Source organism: Clarias gariepinus, chromosome 1 (genome assembly GCF_024256425.1).
Source record: "Clarias gariepinus isolate MV-2021 ecotype Netherlands chromosome 1, CGAR_prim_01v2, whole genome shotgun sequence".
Lineage (NCBI taxonomy): Eukaryota > Metazoa > Chordata > Actinopteri > Siluriformes > Clariidae > Clarias > Clarias gariepinus.
The window spans coordinates 14,539,602-14,557,784 of record NC_071100.1 but is presented as its reverse complement, the minus strand read 5'-3'; the positions used below and the strand labels follow the sequence as shown (position 1 = coordinate 14,557,784).

At 38.2% G+C, this 18,183-nt stretch overlaps 1 protein-coding gene across 1 annotated transcript; it reads right to left on the bottom strand.

Annotated features, from left to right (window-relative positions):
* Positions 1–6,003: 6,003 nt before the first annotated feature.
* LOC128529774 (aquaporin-4-like) lies at positions 6,004–12,718 on the bottom strand. Its single transcript, XM_053503291.1, has 4 exons — positions 12,310–12,718; positions 11,499–11,663; positions 9,617–9,697; positions 6,004–6,945 (listed from the first exon to the last, which is right to left on the bottom strand). The coding sequence occupies exons 1-4, from the start codon at positions 12,691–12,693 to the stop codon at positions 6,673–6,675; spliced, it is 903 nt and encodes a 300-aa protein (XP_053359266.1). The 5' UTR covers positions 12,694–12,718; the 3' UTR covers positions 6,004–6,672.
* Positions 12,719–18,183: the final 5,465 nt, after the last annotated feature.

Genomic DNA, 18,183 nt, shown 5'->3' with positions numbered 1-18,183 from the left:
TGGTAATGTGAAGGTGAAGTAATGAAACATCAAGGGGTTTGTGATGGGACGATTAATGATAGAATTGAACGGTAAATAAAGCAAAAACTGAATAAAAAAAAAGTACAAATGGACTACTGGGTCATAATTTTTAGAATATTTAGAATTTGCGAGAAAATGTAATGTAGTCTCTGTTCACATTTACTCTAGTCTTCTACATTCCATTCTATTCCAAGAAAATAAAATTTACATCTAACAATTTTTTTTTTTTATTCCAATTTAATTATTTGGTGTAGTGGTTAGCACTGTCTCCTTGCACCTCAAGGATCTGGGTTTGATTCCCGTCTCTGTGTGCATTCAGTTTGCATGTTCTCCCCGTGCTTGGTCTATTTCCTCCGAGTACTTCAGTTTCCTCCCACAATCTGAAAACCTGCAAAATAGGCTAAGGTGAATCAGTGTGTGTGCCCTGCGATGGACTGGCACCATGTCCAGGGTGTACCCCGCCTTGTGTCCTTAGGCTCCAGGCCCCCTGCGACCCTGAATACAGGATAACGTGGTATAGACAATAAGTGAGTGAGTGTACTCTGATAAAATAATTCTATTGTACACCATTTTTGTTCTAATGAAGCATCGTTTTATCTTATTATACAAAACTCACCACTTAAACCTGTATTCAGGGTCACCGGGGGCCTGGAACATATCCCAGAAGACTTATGGCACAAGGTGGGGTATATCCAGGATACGGTGCTAATTCTATGGGCACACACACACACTTATGCACACTCACTCACATACTACAGGAAGTTTGCCTAGTCTGCATGTCTTTGGACTGTGGGAACATGCAAGCTCCATGATTCCCTGAGGCGGGAATCAAACCCGGACCCTGGAGGTGCAAGGTGACAGTGCCAACCACTAAGCCACTGTGCCACCATAATGAAAAACAATTCTTTTAAATTCTATTCTATATTATTGTACTCCATTCTACCTTTCGTCATTTTATTCTAATGAAGCATGAGTTAAATCTCTTCTAACCCTAACCCTAACCCCTGGTTAATTATGAATTCCTAAAAATGTTCTACTGGAAACCTTCTCCAAGGCTCTGGAAAGAACCCTTAAAGTTTTCAAATGGAATAAGATTTGATATGAACAGTGAGGCATGCTTTCGCTCTGCTACTTTCTCTGACTGTCAGTGGAAAAGAGGTGACACATTTGAAGTCAGTTCTGTGTCATTCAGAATTCTCTTTGAGTGCGTGCCTGTCAGATGGCCTACATGCCATGCAGGCTCAAATACGCACACAGTGAACAAAACACTGGAGTAAATCACAATTTTGTTTCTGCAACAGTGAGCAATTGCTGCTATTTCAAGCATTTCAAATCTTTGCCTTTTCAGCCGTCTGTGCAGATATTACTTTTCCATGTTTTGGGTTTGACATGGTTCAACCCAAGCATACAATCTTAAACTAAAGGTTTGTTCAAGGAGTGTTCAAGTCAAATCTCGACTTTTGATTGTGCAGAATAAAAGAGCATTGTTATGAGAGTAAAAACTGCCTTTATTTCCTGCTACACTAATGCACTTTTCCCAGTGTTTCACTGTTTTCTCAGGACGCCAGAGTCATGATCAGACTGTCTGCTTCACATCTGAAACACTGGCCTCCCAGGAACTCCATACAGGTACATGTAGGAATGGCTTGGAGCGAGGGCAGGACTTTATGTGGGAGGTGGCAATAACTCCCAGCTGAGTTTATGTAATGTCCAAGACATGATGGTTCCAACACACAGATGCAACTCTTTCGCAAGCTATCCATCGATCTTCAGGAATCAGACGGTCCACAGGAACGACCGCAGTGGGCTCTGAGCCACCTATGAGCCTGCTTTAAAATGTTTGCACCATGAAAATGTTTTACTGCGGCCAACCGTCTCATCACCGCACTGTGGTTGAAGTCTTCTATAAAAGTCAATCGGTTTTATGGCTTCAATCATGAGAAATTTTCCCTTCTTATTCGTCGGTAAAATCATAAGCTTTAAAATCTAAATGTGAATTCCTGGCAAAGACATTCATCTAGAGTGTATCATTAGTATTATTAGCACATTAGCTAACATTTGCGAGATGAGGAATGAAGCAATTCCATGTTTCTTTGCACATTTAACATTTCTTGCAGAGTTTTTAACTGTAACTTAACTAAAACTTGAAGCTGAATCCTTCAGCAATCACCAGAGGATTTATTCGCAATGATTAATTGCACTCTTACTTAAGTACTTTTACCGCCTTCGGCTAAAAAACAATTCTGGTTCAAGAGTTCACCCGATCTCACACCCTTCCTACACATTAGAACCTTAACCACTGTGCTCACACACACACACACACACACACACACACTTCCTTAAACTTAGTTTCTGCTGCTCATTTATTTTCCAAGTTGTGCTAATGGTGGATTGCATGATTAGTGGCTCATGCTGAAATGTGCGGCACAGCGAGAAGTCTGCCTCGTCCTTGTTTGATAAATGTGCCGTAAGGTTAAACCCCCCACCACCACCTTCGCCCCCGACCCCCCCCGCCCCCACTCCCCCCTACACACACCCCCCCGGTGTTGTATACACAATGAGGAATATTGACATCTTCTCAGATTGATGTCCTCATTTACAATCCTAATAAAGATGATTGACTTGAGCTTGGGTAAGAATCCGATTGCAGGGGCTGAGAGGTGAGAGGGTAGAGGGTAGAGACTATGCGTCGCGTGCCATTTATACAGAGAAAAGTCACAACGGGAAAGAAAGAGACCAACCAGGAGGTCTGTGACACTGATGTAAGGGAGGAGTGACGGATAATCAGGGGGAACGGGTGTTAGTTTAAAACCCTGCAGTGTCCTCTGCTGGACAATACAAAACTCTCCCTCTTGCTCGCTTTTACACACCCACACTCACGCACACACAAACACTTAAACAGCATGTAGTCTATACTGCCACCTGGTGGTTCATTCTTGCATCTTTCTTTGAGTTTTTTTTTTTTTCAGACATATTCGAATAAGATCAAAGTCATTAAATGCTACATAAGCTCCACCAGTTGGTTGTGATGAAACCCATGTTTTTCACTGTAGCCCTAAATCAGGCGATGCCAACAAACTGAACAAACCTGATCAGGTCATTGGGATCAACCTGGACTTCCTGGAATGAAAGGACACTGATCAAACCGATGTTGTCTATAATGAACAGAGGTTTGATCAGTGTCCTATTATTCCAGGAAGTCTAGGTTGATCCCAATGACCTGATCAGGTTAGTTTAGGTTAATCCTACATTCCTCTACTGCATTATTCTCAGTTTTTTTGTTGTTGTTGTTGATTGAGCACTGAATTCTTTTCAGGAACTTTATTTGTGCTTGGTGGGTTTCCTTTAGGTAATCTGGTTTCATTAAAAAGTCCAAAGACATGAACATGTGTGTGTGTGTGTATGTGTGTGCCCAGTAATTGATTGGCACCCCCCCCGCGGCCTAGAATACAGGATAAAGCGCTATAGATGATGAGTGAGGGTCCAAAATGCATGCAGCTAAAACCTGAACAGAAACAAAGGCCCCCATGGGCAGGTTTACTTTAACAATATATTAAACATGCTTGAGGAAAATCTCCAACAAACAGCTGTCGAGGAAAACAATCTAGCTACAGTAACTGTTGAAGAAGAGCAAAAAAGTGGAAATGATATGGAGATGGTGAAACTCTGAGGAAGTCAGCGAACAGCGTTACTAGAGAAGCATTTAGCTGGAACCTACAAGGAGAAGGACCATGATGTACAGTAGATTAACAAGATACAGTGATGGAGAGACATGAAGAGATGGATGTAACTGGAGAGGTTAATATACAACCATAAAAAATGTGGCCAAGAAAGCAAGACACGTAAATCCGACACTTTTCAGGTTATAGTTTCTTTTACTTTTACTCTTTTTCCTTTATTTATTATTTAGCTTAATGTTTTATTTTATTCACTGTTCACTGTTGCAATGTAACTAAAAAAAATAGCAGCCTATCTGTCTCTTTTTAACGCTCATCAGTATTTGACATGACCTTGAACATGAAAGGGGCTCAAATGTTCGAGAACATGCGTGAATTCTCTTGATTTTATATCTGAAACCAAATTTTAATCTTAATTACTGATTAAAAAATAGCCTTATTTGTCCAGCCTTGGATCTGGTAAGACTTGTTATGGCTACATTCCACGGTCCATTTTTCCCAACAAGTCAATTTTAGTGTTTTTTAAAAAAAAATTTTATTCCAATAATTCCTAAAATTTTCAGAAAAAAAAGCTAATTTCATTAAGCCTTTATTCTATTTATTTGCAATTGGCCTAAAGAGAATGATGATCCATTGCTTATTCTGTTTTCTAGTACAAAACAACAACAACAAATATATATTAATATAAAGAAATATTGACACCTTGACACCCTGATATAACACTTTTTAATTCAGTTTGAAAGACATTTATGCTACAATCATACAACAATGATATTAAACTTTCGAGAACCATAGACATGCAATTGATTAGCTTATAGAGGTGAGTAATGATTGTGTATAACAGTCTGTGTTACTTTATATTCCACAGAAACATGTTATACCATTATATACTAATGTGTCACCTGTATTTGGTCCTGCAGTCCATAGACATGGAGAACTCTGGGCCTGCTATGGATATGATAACAGATCTTTAAATAATTTCTTAATGGCGAAGCATATAAAAGTGTATCATACATGCACCTTGTTCATCCCACAAATAATATAAGAACAATAAAGTGACAGGTTAATAATATTACTTATAAGCAGAGCTTAAAGGTAACTATACATATTTTCATGTATGTGTAATTTACTTAAGTAAATTCCTACATTTCTGCATTGTGTGCTCTACATAAACACAGTGATGTGTAGTATTTAAAGTAAAACACTTAATCATGTAGCAGGTGCTTGAAATCAGAAGAGGAGAGAGAGATTTTTTAAATACATTTTTCTTACTATAACTTAAAGGCTACTATGAACTTTTACAAACTTAATACTTTTGATACATTTAAAGGTGAGTACCTTTGAACTTTTACTTAAACAGAAATGTATTTGGAGGATCTACTTTTACTTGCGTAACATTTTACCAGGTGTATTTCTACATTTACATACTTTTAAATACAGGATTTGTGTATTTTGTCCATCACTGATCACAGGCATGTTAATTTTTGACACCTTCTAAATCAATATTAAAATCTAGTGTTCACAAATAGTTTAGCATATAGGCTAATGTCCTATCGTATCTCTAATCGTATCTCTGTAAGCAAGCTTGAATCTCGTACTGGTATGACTTTAACATATAGGTATTATTAAATATATCATTTAATTTAAAATATAGAATTGTAATGAAAACTTGCACATTTGATGAACCAACAATACAATAAATGAATGTAAAGAAAAAAGTCAATAGAAGTCAAATTAGATGTTGTCCTGTTTTGTTCATCCATGCTATATCCTGTATTGTACAGTGGGTGTGTTTAAAGATGAGAAATGTTTACCAGTCTTTGCTGTGCAACCCAACACAAGAATCAACATAAGGTATTAGTTTTACTTATAGTAATTCATTCAGTACTCATAAGAAATGAATAAATTCTGTAAATTAAAGTATTGTGCTGATTTAGTTACTGATGTCAGATTATAAAGTCTATTATCCATAAGGTGGGCCGAGTGAGTAGGTGAGACATTGAACACATATTATGATGTGTTTCAACTAGCTGTTTAAGTATCAAAGACCAAAAAAACCCTAAATAAAATTCAATTCAATTAAATTATATTTGTATAGCGCTTTTAACAATTGTCACTGTCGCAAAGCAGCTTTACCCAATCATAAGAATTATGGATTATAACTAAAGCTTTTAACCTGAAGGTCTGTCCTGCTGACCTGCCTAAGACTATCCGTAATCCCTAACTCAGTACATTATTATTATTACGGTAAATGCAGTGTGCTGTGATTTTCTTAATGAGCACTGAATCACCTATACATGATGTGACATTAATCCATTTACTGTAGGTCAGGATTTGTGGGCTTTATTTTATGAAGCTCTTTGGATAATTAATTGTGGGTGGATAACGTCAATTAGACAAAGCAGTGATGATCGATGAACAAATAGAACATTTAGTAACATGACCATTGCATATACCCATAAGAACTGCCTGGTCAGGGTTGAGGTGTACTCAATCAGGCTACTAGTATGTTTCTCTTTTTGGAAACAGAGGAGGCAAAATGTGTTGAGATGAAAAACCTGAAATCAAGTTAAATAATGTAGCTCAGGCTGAGGAACTGTTAGAATTCCTGGGAATATAGCAAAATAGCAAGAACATATCCGATTCAGCCAATATTTGAAGCATTAAGCATACCCAGATAGGACCATTGCATTTTAGCCTATAAACACACTTGTAAAGTTGATGTTGCATTGAACCGAACACTCATATACAAGCTTACAGTAGGTATTATTGGAAGCCCAGAAGTATTAACTGTGCTAATAATGAAGAAAAAAATAATATTACATTGATTACACTGGAAAAGGGGTTCTGGCATGCTTTTAGTCACCTTTAGCAAGCATGATTTCATTAGCGTTAGATAAAGTGCAGAATTCCTTGGTATACCAATGATGGAGACATGTTACACAATGGTCTCCTTCACCAGCATGACTGATAGTCATACAGAGGACAACCCATCACCCGTGACATCCTGTAAGGCCTCCTTCTTCTCCACTTTCTCCATATCTGTTGAAGAACCAGGGCTGATCGTGATATCATCTGGCTCTCCAACATGCGGAGTGATGGAAGACTCAACCTCTTTATATTTCCCTGTAGAATCTTTCATGAACATCTCTTTGCAGGATTTCTTCAGTTCAGGATCTGGACAGTACAGGTACTCGTACATTGCTGCTGCCAGAATTCCACCTAGAATGGGCCCGACCCAATACACCTACAGAAAAGGTAGAGCAAGCATTACATTAACTACCTTTACACAAAGGTAAATTTAGTACTTAAGTGGGTTCCTGATTTTATCCAAAATGAACTAGAAGCTTCAATTACAGTACAAGCTTCAATAGACCCCACTAGAAGCAATTACCCTAACCATTAGAACCCATTAACAATCCAAAGAACCTTACCAAAGCATAAACCACTGGGTCAGTGTAGACTGTCCTATCTGTGTGTTATCATAGTTCAACTAGATAAATTACATTAACTTCTATGCCATTATTAGAGCAAATAAGGTTTAGCTCTTGAACTTTCAATTGTTCTTCATCTTAACCATCTAGAGGAACCTTAAAATGATCTTTCTCTAATGCACCCTTTACAAAGTTAAAAACATTTACATATTCTACAGAACCACAGATCAACTATTTCATTTTCAAATGTTTGGCCCCCACAAAAATGATTCCATAGAGTTCCTCAGTTTGTCCATTTGGAAGAACTGGGTTCATTGTGAACTCTATGGCATAATTTCTTTCACAAGCTAAAGCCACTTAAACTGGAAGATCAACTTTCTGCCAATACTCACTTTCAAAACCAGTCACAGTAGCATTTTCAGGCAGACAGCACATCTAATAACATTATGTCATCTTAAACAACACTTCGTCTCCTTAGTATCTGCTTCTAAGTCCTTCCTAATTATCTTTCAATCGTAGAGTAGGTGCGTTCCTGTAACTCTTACTAGGCTTTTTTTTTATTAAGAGCCAATAATCTTTAAAAAATGGTTCACTTTAGAACATTAAAGTATTGTGTTTCTTGAGCCTCCAGACGAACTTCTATAGCCTATATGTGTATCTCTTACAGTGGTGGAGTTTTACTGACAATTCAATGGGCGTTTCAATGAAAACTCCTTGAGCAAGCCAAGAACCATCAATTATCATGCAGACTGGGGTTGGTTTTCTCCATAGTTCTTCCTAAAGTTTAGTCTAGTTTGCATTATTTTCCTTTATGAATTACCCTTCTTTATCCCTTCCTACCTACTGTATGTTCTTTGCTTTGCCATGGCCCCTCATTATGATTTATGGATTTACCTCAATAAAAGCACTACTGCGTTTACGTGCTTACACCCTGACACACTCTACTCACTCGTAAAATACCACACAGGGTTATGAATGTATTTCACATGCCTCAACACATTCTGCACTGTGTTTGACACAGAGTTGTGTAGCAGCTTGGATTAAAAACAAGTGATGCTGCCAAGTCACATCTGTCACCACGAACATATGGGTAATGTGACACTGTTCTTATTTATAGCGGCGCACATAAGTTCGCACATAAGAAATCATTTCTGTTCCTTATACCCACGTTAACAAATTACAAAGTTATTAGGATCGTCCATGCGTGTATCTCTAACTTTGTAGTAACTGGCCTAGTAGAATGAAACAGAAAGTGCTTGGAAATTGGACGGTCACTAAAGCTAGCATGGATTAGCTTCAGAGTTTGCAGCGCCAATGCTGATAGAAAGGGGAGGATCCAATGACTTGTTAAAAAAGCCTACTTTGTAAATCTATTAGCATATGAAGTTACTTCGTAGTCACTGATTTAAGTGCTAAACATCAGTAAAATAAGTCTCGATCCAAACCATTCTTGCAGAAAACTGTTCTTGCAACATTTCTTGCACCAATGAGTCATTTGATGTGTTGTTCTCATCATAACTGGGTATATAAAGTGGGATGACAACATTGACTAATATGGATTAGCCTTTGCCATAAAACATACTAAGAGTTCCATATGCATTGGTATCTGCAGGAACGAGGGTAATTATAATAATGCTTTACTTAACAGCCCCAAAAATTGGGTTTTGGACTAGGGTCATGTCCCATTGCTATGGTCCCAGTGCTGCTAGGGTGTGCAACTCTGTCCCAGTGCTATTTCAGCTGATATTTACTAAGCCCTTGATGAGTTGAACAAGCTGTGCTGGTGTAATGGAAATAAAAGCTGTAATTTGAGGCATCAATGTATTGCCTCTGGTATCAAATCAGCCTCTCGATGTTGGTAAAAAAGAATTAAATATACCATGATCAATATATCATAAAACAAGATTTAATGCTTATTTACTCCTGCAATTATGTAGACAGGCACGGGACTCTTATCCTACTGAATATTGTAAATCCATGAATAGTGTGATGGCTGAGATTGTGGTCAAAATAACAAAACAAAACAAAAAACCCAAGCTGGAATGCGACCACTGTCCAAGAACTGAACTGTTCACCCCTGTTCTATTGCTTCAGCAGGATATGCAAAGGATCTGTCAACATTTCATTTGTCTTAAGTAACCTGGTATCAGTAGTGACATTTTGATTGCCTTACCACCCTTATGGAAAGATAGAAAGGTAGCAATGCCCTGGAGCACTGAGAGATCAGATTAATTGTTCCTGGCAGTGGGGACGTGGATATGTGACCTTATTGGATTACACTTAGTAGTACCTTCTCCCTCATTCCCTCATGGCATAATTCTGCCCCTGGCTAAATTCTAAGATAGTTCATGGGTTCAACTTTAGCTCCCAATAACAATGTCAAGGTGGCAATTAATTAATAAATTCAGCATAACCACCGCTGCATCTCAATGTGCTAGGACTGATCAAGCAAAGTGTCTGCTGTTTGTTAGATTCTTTTCTTACCCAGTGACTTTCCCAGCTTAATTTAATGACTGCAGGTCCAAAAGATCGAGCAGGGTTCATGCTGGCTCCAGTGTAGGGGATCTGTAAAAGTACACAACTTGAGTTACAGGCGTGGCTTCATAGTACAAGTCATTAGCATCCTAGACATTCAAGACCCTGGCAGTTGTGTTTATTTTTTGCATTCTAATGGATAGTTATAGTAAGAAGGTTTTCGTTCTGATCTCAAATCTTATCTGGGAGTCCTGATATGCAACACAGTAGTGATTTACAGAATGAACAAATACTTTATTGTTTTTCCTTGCATCGGAAACATAATACCTCTTTTTTCGTGCTTCTCTACTCAAGCTGCAACTTTGCAGTTATAAAACTCCCCGATGAGATCGTGTAATGAAATAAACTCATTTGCTAAATCAAATGAGCTGGACAACCATGTTTCCCAGCAGGCAATACTGTTTAACTCCTTTCTCATAAGTATCTTAATTGGCAAGCACATTCTAAATATCCAAGTAATGGTTTTAAGAGTGGGAGCGTATAAGTTTTAATTTGTTTGAACATTTTCTTTTAAAGGAAAAGACAAGAAAACTGAAAGCAAAGAAGAAATAGTGCTATGTGTTTGATAGTGCTGTAGCTAGGCAGGGAGACCCTAGAGAGAATTTACATTTGGGACTCATTTAGGAATCAGTTGTTATGGTTGCAATAACTGTTCAGAAATCACAGAGAGACGTCAGAAATTGCCCAATTAGAATAGTTGTGTTTGACATTTTTAACATCGAAATAGAGCTGTTTAATCAAATATTTTGTTCTTTGTCTCTGGATCTATCCCCAAAGTTAATATATACATGTATATTCTGTGTATATATATATATATATATATATATATATATATATATATATATATATATATATATATATATATTACTTAGCAAAAAAAGAAACGTTCCCTTTTCAGGACTGTGTATTTCAACAATAATGTTGTAAAAATCCAAATAACGTTACAGATCTTTATTGTAAAGAGTTTAAACAATGTTTTCCATGCATGTTCAATTAACCAGAATCAATTAATTAACATGCACCTGTGGAATGGTCATTAAGACCTTAACAGCTTACAGAAAGTAGACATTAAAGGTCACAAAACCAGGACACTAAAGAGACTTGTCTACCGACTGTGAAAAACACCCAAAGAAAGATGTCCAGGGTCCCTGCTCATCTGCGTAAACGTGCATTAGGCATGCTGCAGGAAGGCATGAGGACTGCTGATGTGGCTAGGGCAATAAATTGCCATGTCCCCACTGTAAGACGCCAAAGACAGCTCTACAGGAAGACAGGAAGGACAGCTGATCATCCTCGCAGTGGAAGACCACGTGTAACAACACCTGCACAGGATCGGTACATCCGAATATCACACCTGCGTGACAGGTACAGGATGGCCACAACAACTGCCCGAGTCACACCAGGAACACACAATCCCTCCATCAGTGCTCAGACTGTCCGCAATAGGCAGTCCATGAGGAGGAGATGCACTGCAGTACTTCAAGCAGCTGGTGGCCACACCAGATACTGACTGGTACTTTTGATTTTGAGCCTCCCTTTATTCAGGGACACATTGTGAAACATTTTTAGTTTATGTCTTATGGTGTTGACTCTTTTAGTGGTCATACAAATATTTACACATTAAGTTTACTGAAAGTAAAAACAGTTGAAAGTCAGAGGACGTTTCTTTTTTTGCTGAGTATATATATATTTTTATTTTATTATTATTATTTTTAATCCCACTCCCTTACCAAATCACCCAATAAAGTACTCCATACTCATTGATAAGATGGATCAGTTGATTTACTGTAGATTCCCCCCCCCCCCCAAAAAAAATCTTATCTTGACTAACCGCAAAAAGATGTCCGATGACAACGGCGATGCCGATGGCGAGGCTGGCTGAACCTTTGAGATCATCGCGTTTGTTGTCACAGGTGGCAAACACCGTGAAGACAAGTTGAAATGTGATCAGGAGCTCCACGACCAGGGCATGACCCACTGAAATACTTGAGTTCACCTGGTCAAGAACAGATGAAAGGAAAAGACTTAACAGTGTTTCTCAATCCCGCTACATTCACACTAGCAAAGTAACAAGTCATGCTTGCAATTTGTATCTTGTAAAAGCATGATGTCCACTTACTGTATATAGGAACTAATTGCAGGTAGGAACTGCTTTAGGGAACTAAATATGATCTTACCACTTCTAGAGCTTGATAAAAATACAGACACTTGGTATTTTTTTTAATATTTTGGTCCATCCACGTGCCAACCCTCACATTGGGCAACAGCTACTCACACCCTGGAGATATTTCTGTCATTTCTGTGGCAGTTACTTAAGGGGTTGGGTTGCCATATTGACACCCAATGTCATTTACACACTACATGCACTTTGGGAATGCCAATTAGCCTAACTTGCACATCTTTGGACAGTGGACTACCCGGAGGAAACCAATCACGGGGAGACCTTGAAAATTCCATGCACACAGACCCAAGGTGGGAATTAAACTACAACCCTGGAGGTCCAAGGCAACAGTTTTAACCACTACACCACCATACAAATACTGGACAATATAAAAAAGTTCAGTCTAATTAATACTAACCTGCAATGAAAAGAGCATAATATACATTATAAAAAGAAAGTCTGAGCATGATATACATCTTACCGTTGTAACACCTAGACCGCCTTGAACAGCACTTGGTGTAACCAGGAAGAGAATCCCTGCTCCAGTAATGGCACCCAAACACTGTGCAAGTATATAAAACAAGGCCTTGGCGAGACTCAGCTTTCTTGTTACTAGCATGGCAGCAGTGACAGCCGGGTTTATATGGCTTCCACTGATATGAGCGAAGCACTGCACCATGGTAGCGATGCTCAACCCGAAACAGAGCGAAATAAGCACCAGGTCAGCAGGTGGCGGGTTGTCCTTGTCTGATGCCCAGTTGATTGTTGAACCAAGGCTAATAAGAACGAAGATTAGAGTGGCTAAGAATTCAGCAGAGACTGAACGCCAGAAAGCCTTTGTCCAAATGCCTTTAAAAGCTGCCATGGTACTCTCACATCTGCACAATCGTAGATACCTGCAAAGAAAAAATAAATAAAGCCCCGATCCGATCTTCAGCCATTCAGAGTTTTACTACATAGTAAGTAAGGTTTGTTAAAAAGGAACTGAAATCGGAATAGTATGTGGTGTGGTCTAATCTCTTTGTCTCTACTTGGAATATCCTGGTTTCTGTCTTCATATATAGAGTATGGATAAAGACATACAGTGCTATATAGGGTGAGCATGAGAAGAGAAATAAAAAGGGACAAAATTAATAAAAGAAAATGCATATGTGCATAGGGTTGAGACTCATGGATGGTGGTACTGTTCTGGTATCATTTTTTTCTTGAAAATCATGTCCATTTTACCAAATACTGGGTCAGAAATCATTTACAGTACATCCCAAGCTCTGGGACAGCACTGTCCTAACAGCAAAGGTCTGCTGGCTGTAATCAAGAGAACCTGTGTTTGGCATATCAGCTTTCACTTGCATTCAACACCCCATTAAAGTAAGATGTTACCAATGACCAAAGAACACATTTCCATTGGTGGTGAAAACTGAGTTTTGTTTTCTGTTTGATTTTGTGTCCTTTGTACAAATGATTTCCAAAGTACACTTCAGTTTTAAATCATCTCTCAAAGCCAGACTGCTTAGTGAGCTTATCCTAAGACTGGTTCAGTGCAAAATAAAACACAGTGTAAGGAGCCTTTATTTGTATAGTATATTACAATCAGAGCATAGAGCGAACCCGTGTAGCTGATAGGGTTAAAAGCTTTGCTCAAGGGCCAACAGAGGCAATTTGGCATTACTGGGGCTTGACCCCTGACCTTCTGCTAAATAACACAGGGTGTTGAAAAACTACCCTAAAAAATGCGCAAACGAAATCTTAAGACTGCAACCAAGAACCTTCAAACAACCTCAGCCTCAGAAGTTTAAGCACCCGTCCATCATAGCACAGTGCACAATCAGACTGAAACACAGCTTCAATGCAGTAGCAAAAATATTAATTTCCATAGTATTATTATTATTATTATTATTATTATTATTATTATTATTATTATTTATTTATTTATTTATTGTAATTAATGCATATAATACTGCAAATCTGGAGAACATAGACATTTTTACTGCTCCAGTCATGTACGTTTGTAAATGTGTAATTTATTTATTTATTTATTTATTTATTTATTTATTTAAAGTTTAGGTCAGTTTTCATCATAATAATCATAACAAAAAATTATGAATGGACAACTCAACAGTATAGATTTAATGCAAAGCTTCATGCATTATTCATTAGTGTGATAAAAATCACGGCTGGAGCAACAATGACAACAGCAACAACAACAACAACACTAATAATAATAATAATAATAATAATAATAATAATTACTATTATTATTATAATAATAATACTCACGCGAGAGCAGCAGGTGTGTGTGGTGAAGGAGAGCAAGTGTCACACTCACACATTGTGCAGCGCGTGCACCACACAGTGATTTATCCCGGTGCCACGGTGATATCAGCCCCATGAGACTGAAACGAAGGAAGCGACAAGGGGCGGTTCATTTAAAGCCACACCCACCAAGTCACTCAACTACAGAGGGAATATTCTTGCAAACAAGATAAAAAATATATATATATATTGATTTAAATAACCTTACACGCATTCATTAAAACATTCACATACATTGGGGCACAATAATAAATAAATAAATAAATAAATAAATAATCTGTTATTATCCCTTGTGCTAATCTTAAGACAAATTTGTATTTATTGTTCTACATTCTATAACAATACTGTGAAGTAACATAGTATGACAAAATATGGCAATATGGCATTAGGTACTGTTATTAAATAACAACAACAACAACAACAGTCATACAAACCCATCAAGCACCATGATGATGAAACTGTCTCTCATGAAGACCTTCCCAGAAAAGCAAGTCCAAAACTTACCTCTGCTGCAGAAGAGAGGTTTATTTAGAGTCACCAGCCTCAGAAATCAACAATTAACAACCAGCACCTCAAATTAGAGCCGTTGTGAATCTTTACAAAGCATAAGTAGCAAATATACATCTCAATTTCAACAGTTCAAAGGAGATTATTACATAATTTGGATGCATTGTTTTACAGTGTAGAAAGAAATAAAATTCTGGAAAGAGCATGGAGTTAGACAGTGTGTCCAAACTTTTGACTGGTATATATCTTGTGATCACTTATTCATGTTCATCCATAAATGATGGCAGATCACCATGTCCTCCCCGAGCAAGTGTGGCCATGTTAGGGCAGAAAACACAGAGAGGAGAAGGAGGGAGTCTGGTACGGCCTGCACCTGGGTTGGTGCTGCTTCAACAATCTTTAATGTCACTTTTTCCAAGGACAACAGGTTTTGAGTTTGTGTGACTTTCATCTGATAACAGAAATGCTTGTTGGGTTCAGCTTAAGCGTAATTCATTATTGTAAACTTCCACAAAGAAAGAAAGAAAGAAAGAAAGAAAGAAAGAAAGAGAGAAAAAAAGAAAGAAAGAAAGAAAGAAAGAAAGAAAGAAAGAAAAGCACTGATGATCATGGACAGATGGAAGGAATGAAAAAAAGGAACCAAAGGGTTAAAGAAAGAAAAAAAGAAAGACATAATAAAAGAAAGAAGGAAATAAGCAAAGAAGAAACAAATAAAAAATAAAAAAAGAAGTGTAAGGAATGAAGCAGAGTGTTTAAAAAGACTTGAAGTATGAAGCTTGAATCACACATCCGTCCTATCTGAGTGGTGACAGTAACACACATGTCTGTGGCACAACAGCAAACTAGATTAACTTAACCAAATATTATTCTGCACTTGGCTTATCTCATACACTTCCTCTGACATTGGCGTGTGTTGTTTGCGGGTTGTTGATTTAGGATTTAAGTGTAAGTCTACTAACTGATGGCCTGTCCCTCCTTTACCAAGAATTTACCAAAACTCTGTGATAAATGAATTAACACAAGCAGGTTTTGGGACAGTTACAAATCAATCACACATCTTCGAAAATATATATCACTGAATATATCCCTACATGTATAGGAAAATCCATGTTTTGCTATTTTATAAAATCTAAGGACTTCAAGACCCATTGGAGTGGGCAAAAAAGTTTTCATTTTCAGAGAGCTCCACTTAGAACTGGTAACCTTTGGACATTTAAGGAACCCTGTTATCTAAGAATATAGCTATGGCTAGGAATATAGCCCCAGTATATATATATACTGTATATAGCTTAAATCCATTAAAATACATTTTGAGGTGTTTCAACATGAAATGCGTCTCATTTATTTATTTATTTATTTATTTATTTACTTGCGAGGAAACCGCAAAAGGACCTAACCCAGAACAAAAAAGTATACTGACATGATGTGAACTCCATACAGACAGTAACCTGAGCTCAGAACAGAACCGCTTGAGTATTTTTTTGTTTGCTGTTAGAAATACACAAATTCCATGATCCTGTGTGATGGCTGCTGTAAATGACATTATGATGTAATTCCCAGTAAACATTAGATGAGAGACAGATTTCTTGGCCTTTGTGTCAATCCAATGTGCTGTTTTAAAATGGTAGCCAACCCCGATCATCTGAATCCAACCGACAAATGCCTAACGTAGAACGATTTAGACATAATCCTATAGATTATCTTGATGAAGCATGGTGGTGGCAGCATCTTGGGCTCAGACTGCTCCTGTTCAGCTTGGACTGGAGCTCTAGTCACGATAGAGGGGAAAACTGATAGATCAAAGTTTTGGAAGGGCCCAGATATGAATCTGAGTGCAATCCAAAAACATGAATGTTTGATGCCACTTCCTGGTTTGAGGTCTGGGGGTCGGGGGTAGCAGCCAGTCCATAAAAGGAAAAGTGAGAAGGCTGAAAGTCCCAACTCGGCTTGCTCCTTGTCTTTTGCGCAGGGGCCTATTAAAGGGCTTTCAGTGTATCCTGATAAGTAGAGTATGCTCTGCCAATGATGAGTCGCTAGATTCGTATCTGAACAAGCATCAAGTTTGACAGGCCTTGTGTCAAGTTTCCATTGGCCAGGCATAGTTCTAGATGCTTTTTTATTTATTTTTTAAAAACACGGCTCCTAGATGATGATCTTACTTTAGGTAAGACTGTATTCAGAGTTGAGGCACCTTAACCATTGAGTCACTGATCAAACAGTGGTGGCTTCTTCATAAATGACACTGTTATTGTACTGCATTTAGTGTCATTTAACTGCTAAGTTAATGAGTCAAAGTTATCCAGAAATGACTGAGGAGATGTTATTTTATCTGCAAGGCACACATGGATGGTGAATAAATCATCCAGGCATTTGGCAGCACCACTGATAGGGCAAGAGATATGATGGACCCTGGAAATGTACCTTCAGCCACACCCCTGTGAGCTCTTCCCAGTTGGAATAGCAGCCTTGGTAGCATAGTCTCCGCTTCTGGCAAGAGACCAAACCGCTTAGCTATGGCGTTAGTGCACAGGAGATGACTAACGTCAGGAAGCAGAATTACCATAATACTACTAATATTATATAACTAAACTGATCATCAAACAAACATCGTGTACATTCTATCGAAATGCATACTTAGATTGAGATCTCGTTTGTACTGTTATAATACCAAGGCTTTTGTTTGTTTGTTTGCCAAAAGACCTCCATGTACAGTATGTAAAGCGTAAAACACTTATCCAATTACAAGAAAATAATCATCTTTGGAAGTGACAACACAAGCTCTTCACATAGGACAACATCGCTCCACCTTGTCATTATGATTTATTTTCCAGTAACAGTACAGTATATGTACCTCTAACATTTGATTCCTGTTTGGATTGCTTTTCCCATTTATTTATTTATTTATTATATGATGTCAAGCATATCCAAACTCAAAAAACAAAACTTTTCCTACAGTTACAGAAATACCAAAAAGTGCCCCATGGCAAAAGAAAAGGATCATCGGTAGAATCACCAGACTCCATTCGGTCATGCTTGATTGGAGAAGAGCTCTCCTCCTCGTTAGGACCCGCACGCTCAGCTCCCCAGCGTCCTGCCGAGAGTTGAACTCGGACTCGCAGCATTATCCATCTACCTGACATCAGGCCAAAAGCACTACGTGCTTGCCAAAGGCAGCACATGAAAGCGGGATGTGAGCTTGAGTTTTATTGAAGAAAATGAAGGAGATGGGACTGTCGTCTCGCTGAAACACTCTGCAGCAGCCTTCTTTTCCAGGAACTGGCCATCATACTGAAATAACAGGCTGAGGCTTGTCAGATTTGATCATTGCACTGGTGCGGGGGATGATGATCCCTCTTTCTCTCTCTCTCTCACACACACACACACAAGATTCTCAACAATACTAGGAGAAAAGTTTGAAGATGAAAACAGTGTAAGAAGGCACATTCCATAGTTAACCTCATTAGTTTCGGGCTCAGAGGAGCTTCACAGTTCACACGTCTGCCTGACGAGTCTTTTAAAGCCACAGTTAGAGATT

Excerpts from the sequence above, each read along its gene's own strand:
- LOC128529774 (XM_053503291.1), bottom strand. The coding sequence starts at position 12,693 with ATGGCAGCTTTTAAAGGCATTTGGACAAAGGCTTTCTGGCGTTCAGTC. Across the intron at positions 11,664-12,309 it reads GCGGTCTAGGTGTTACAACG|GTGAACTCAAGTATTTCAGT; the intron begins GTAAGATGTATA and ends GTTCTTGACCAG. Across the intron at positions 9,698-11,498 it reads TCATCGGACATCTTTTTGCG|ATCCCCTACACTGGAGCCAG; the intron begins GTTAGTCAAGAT and ends GTACTTTTACAG.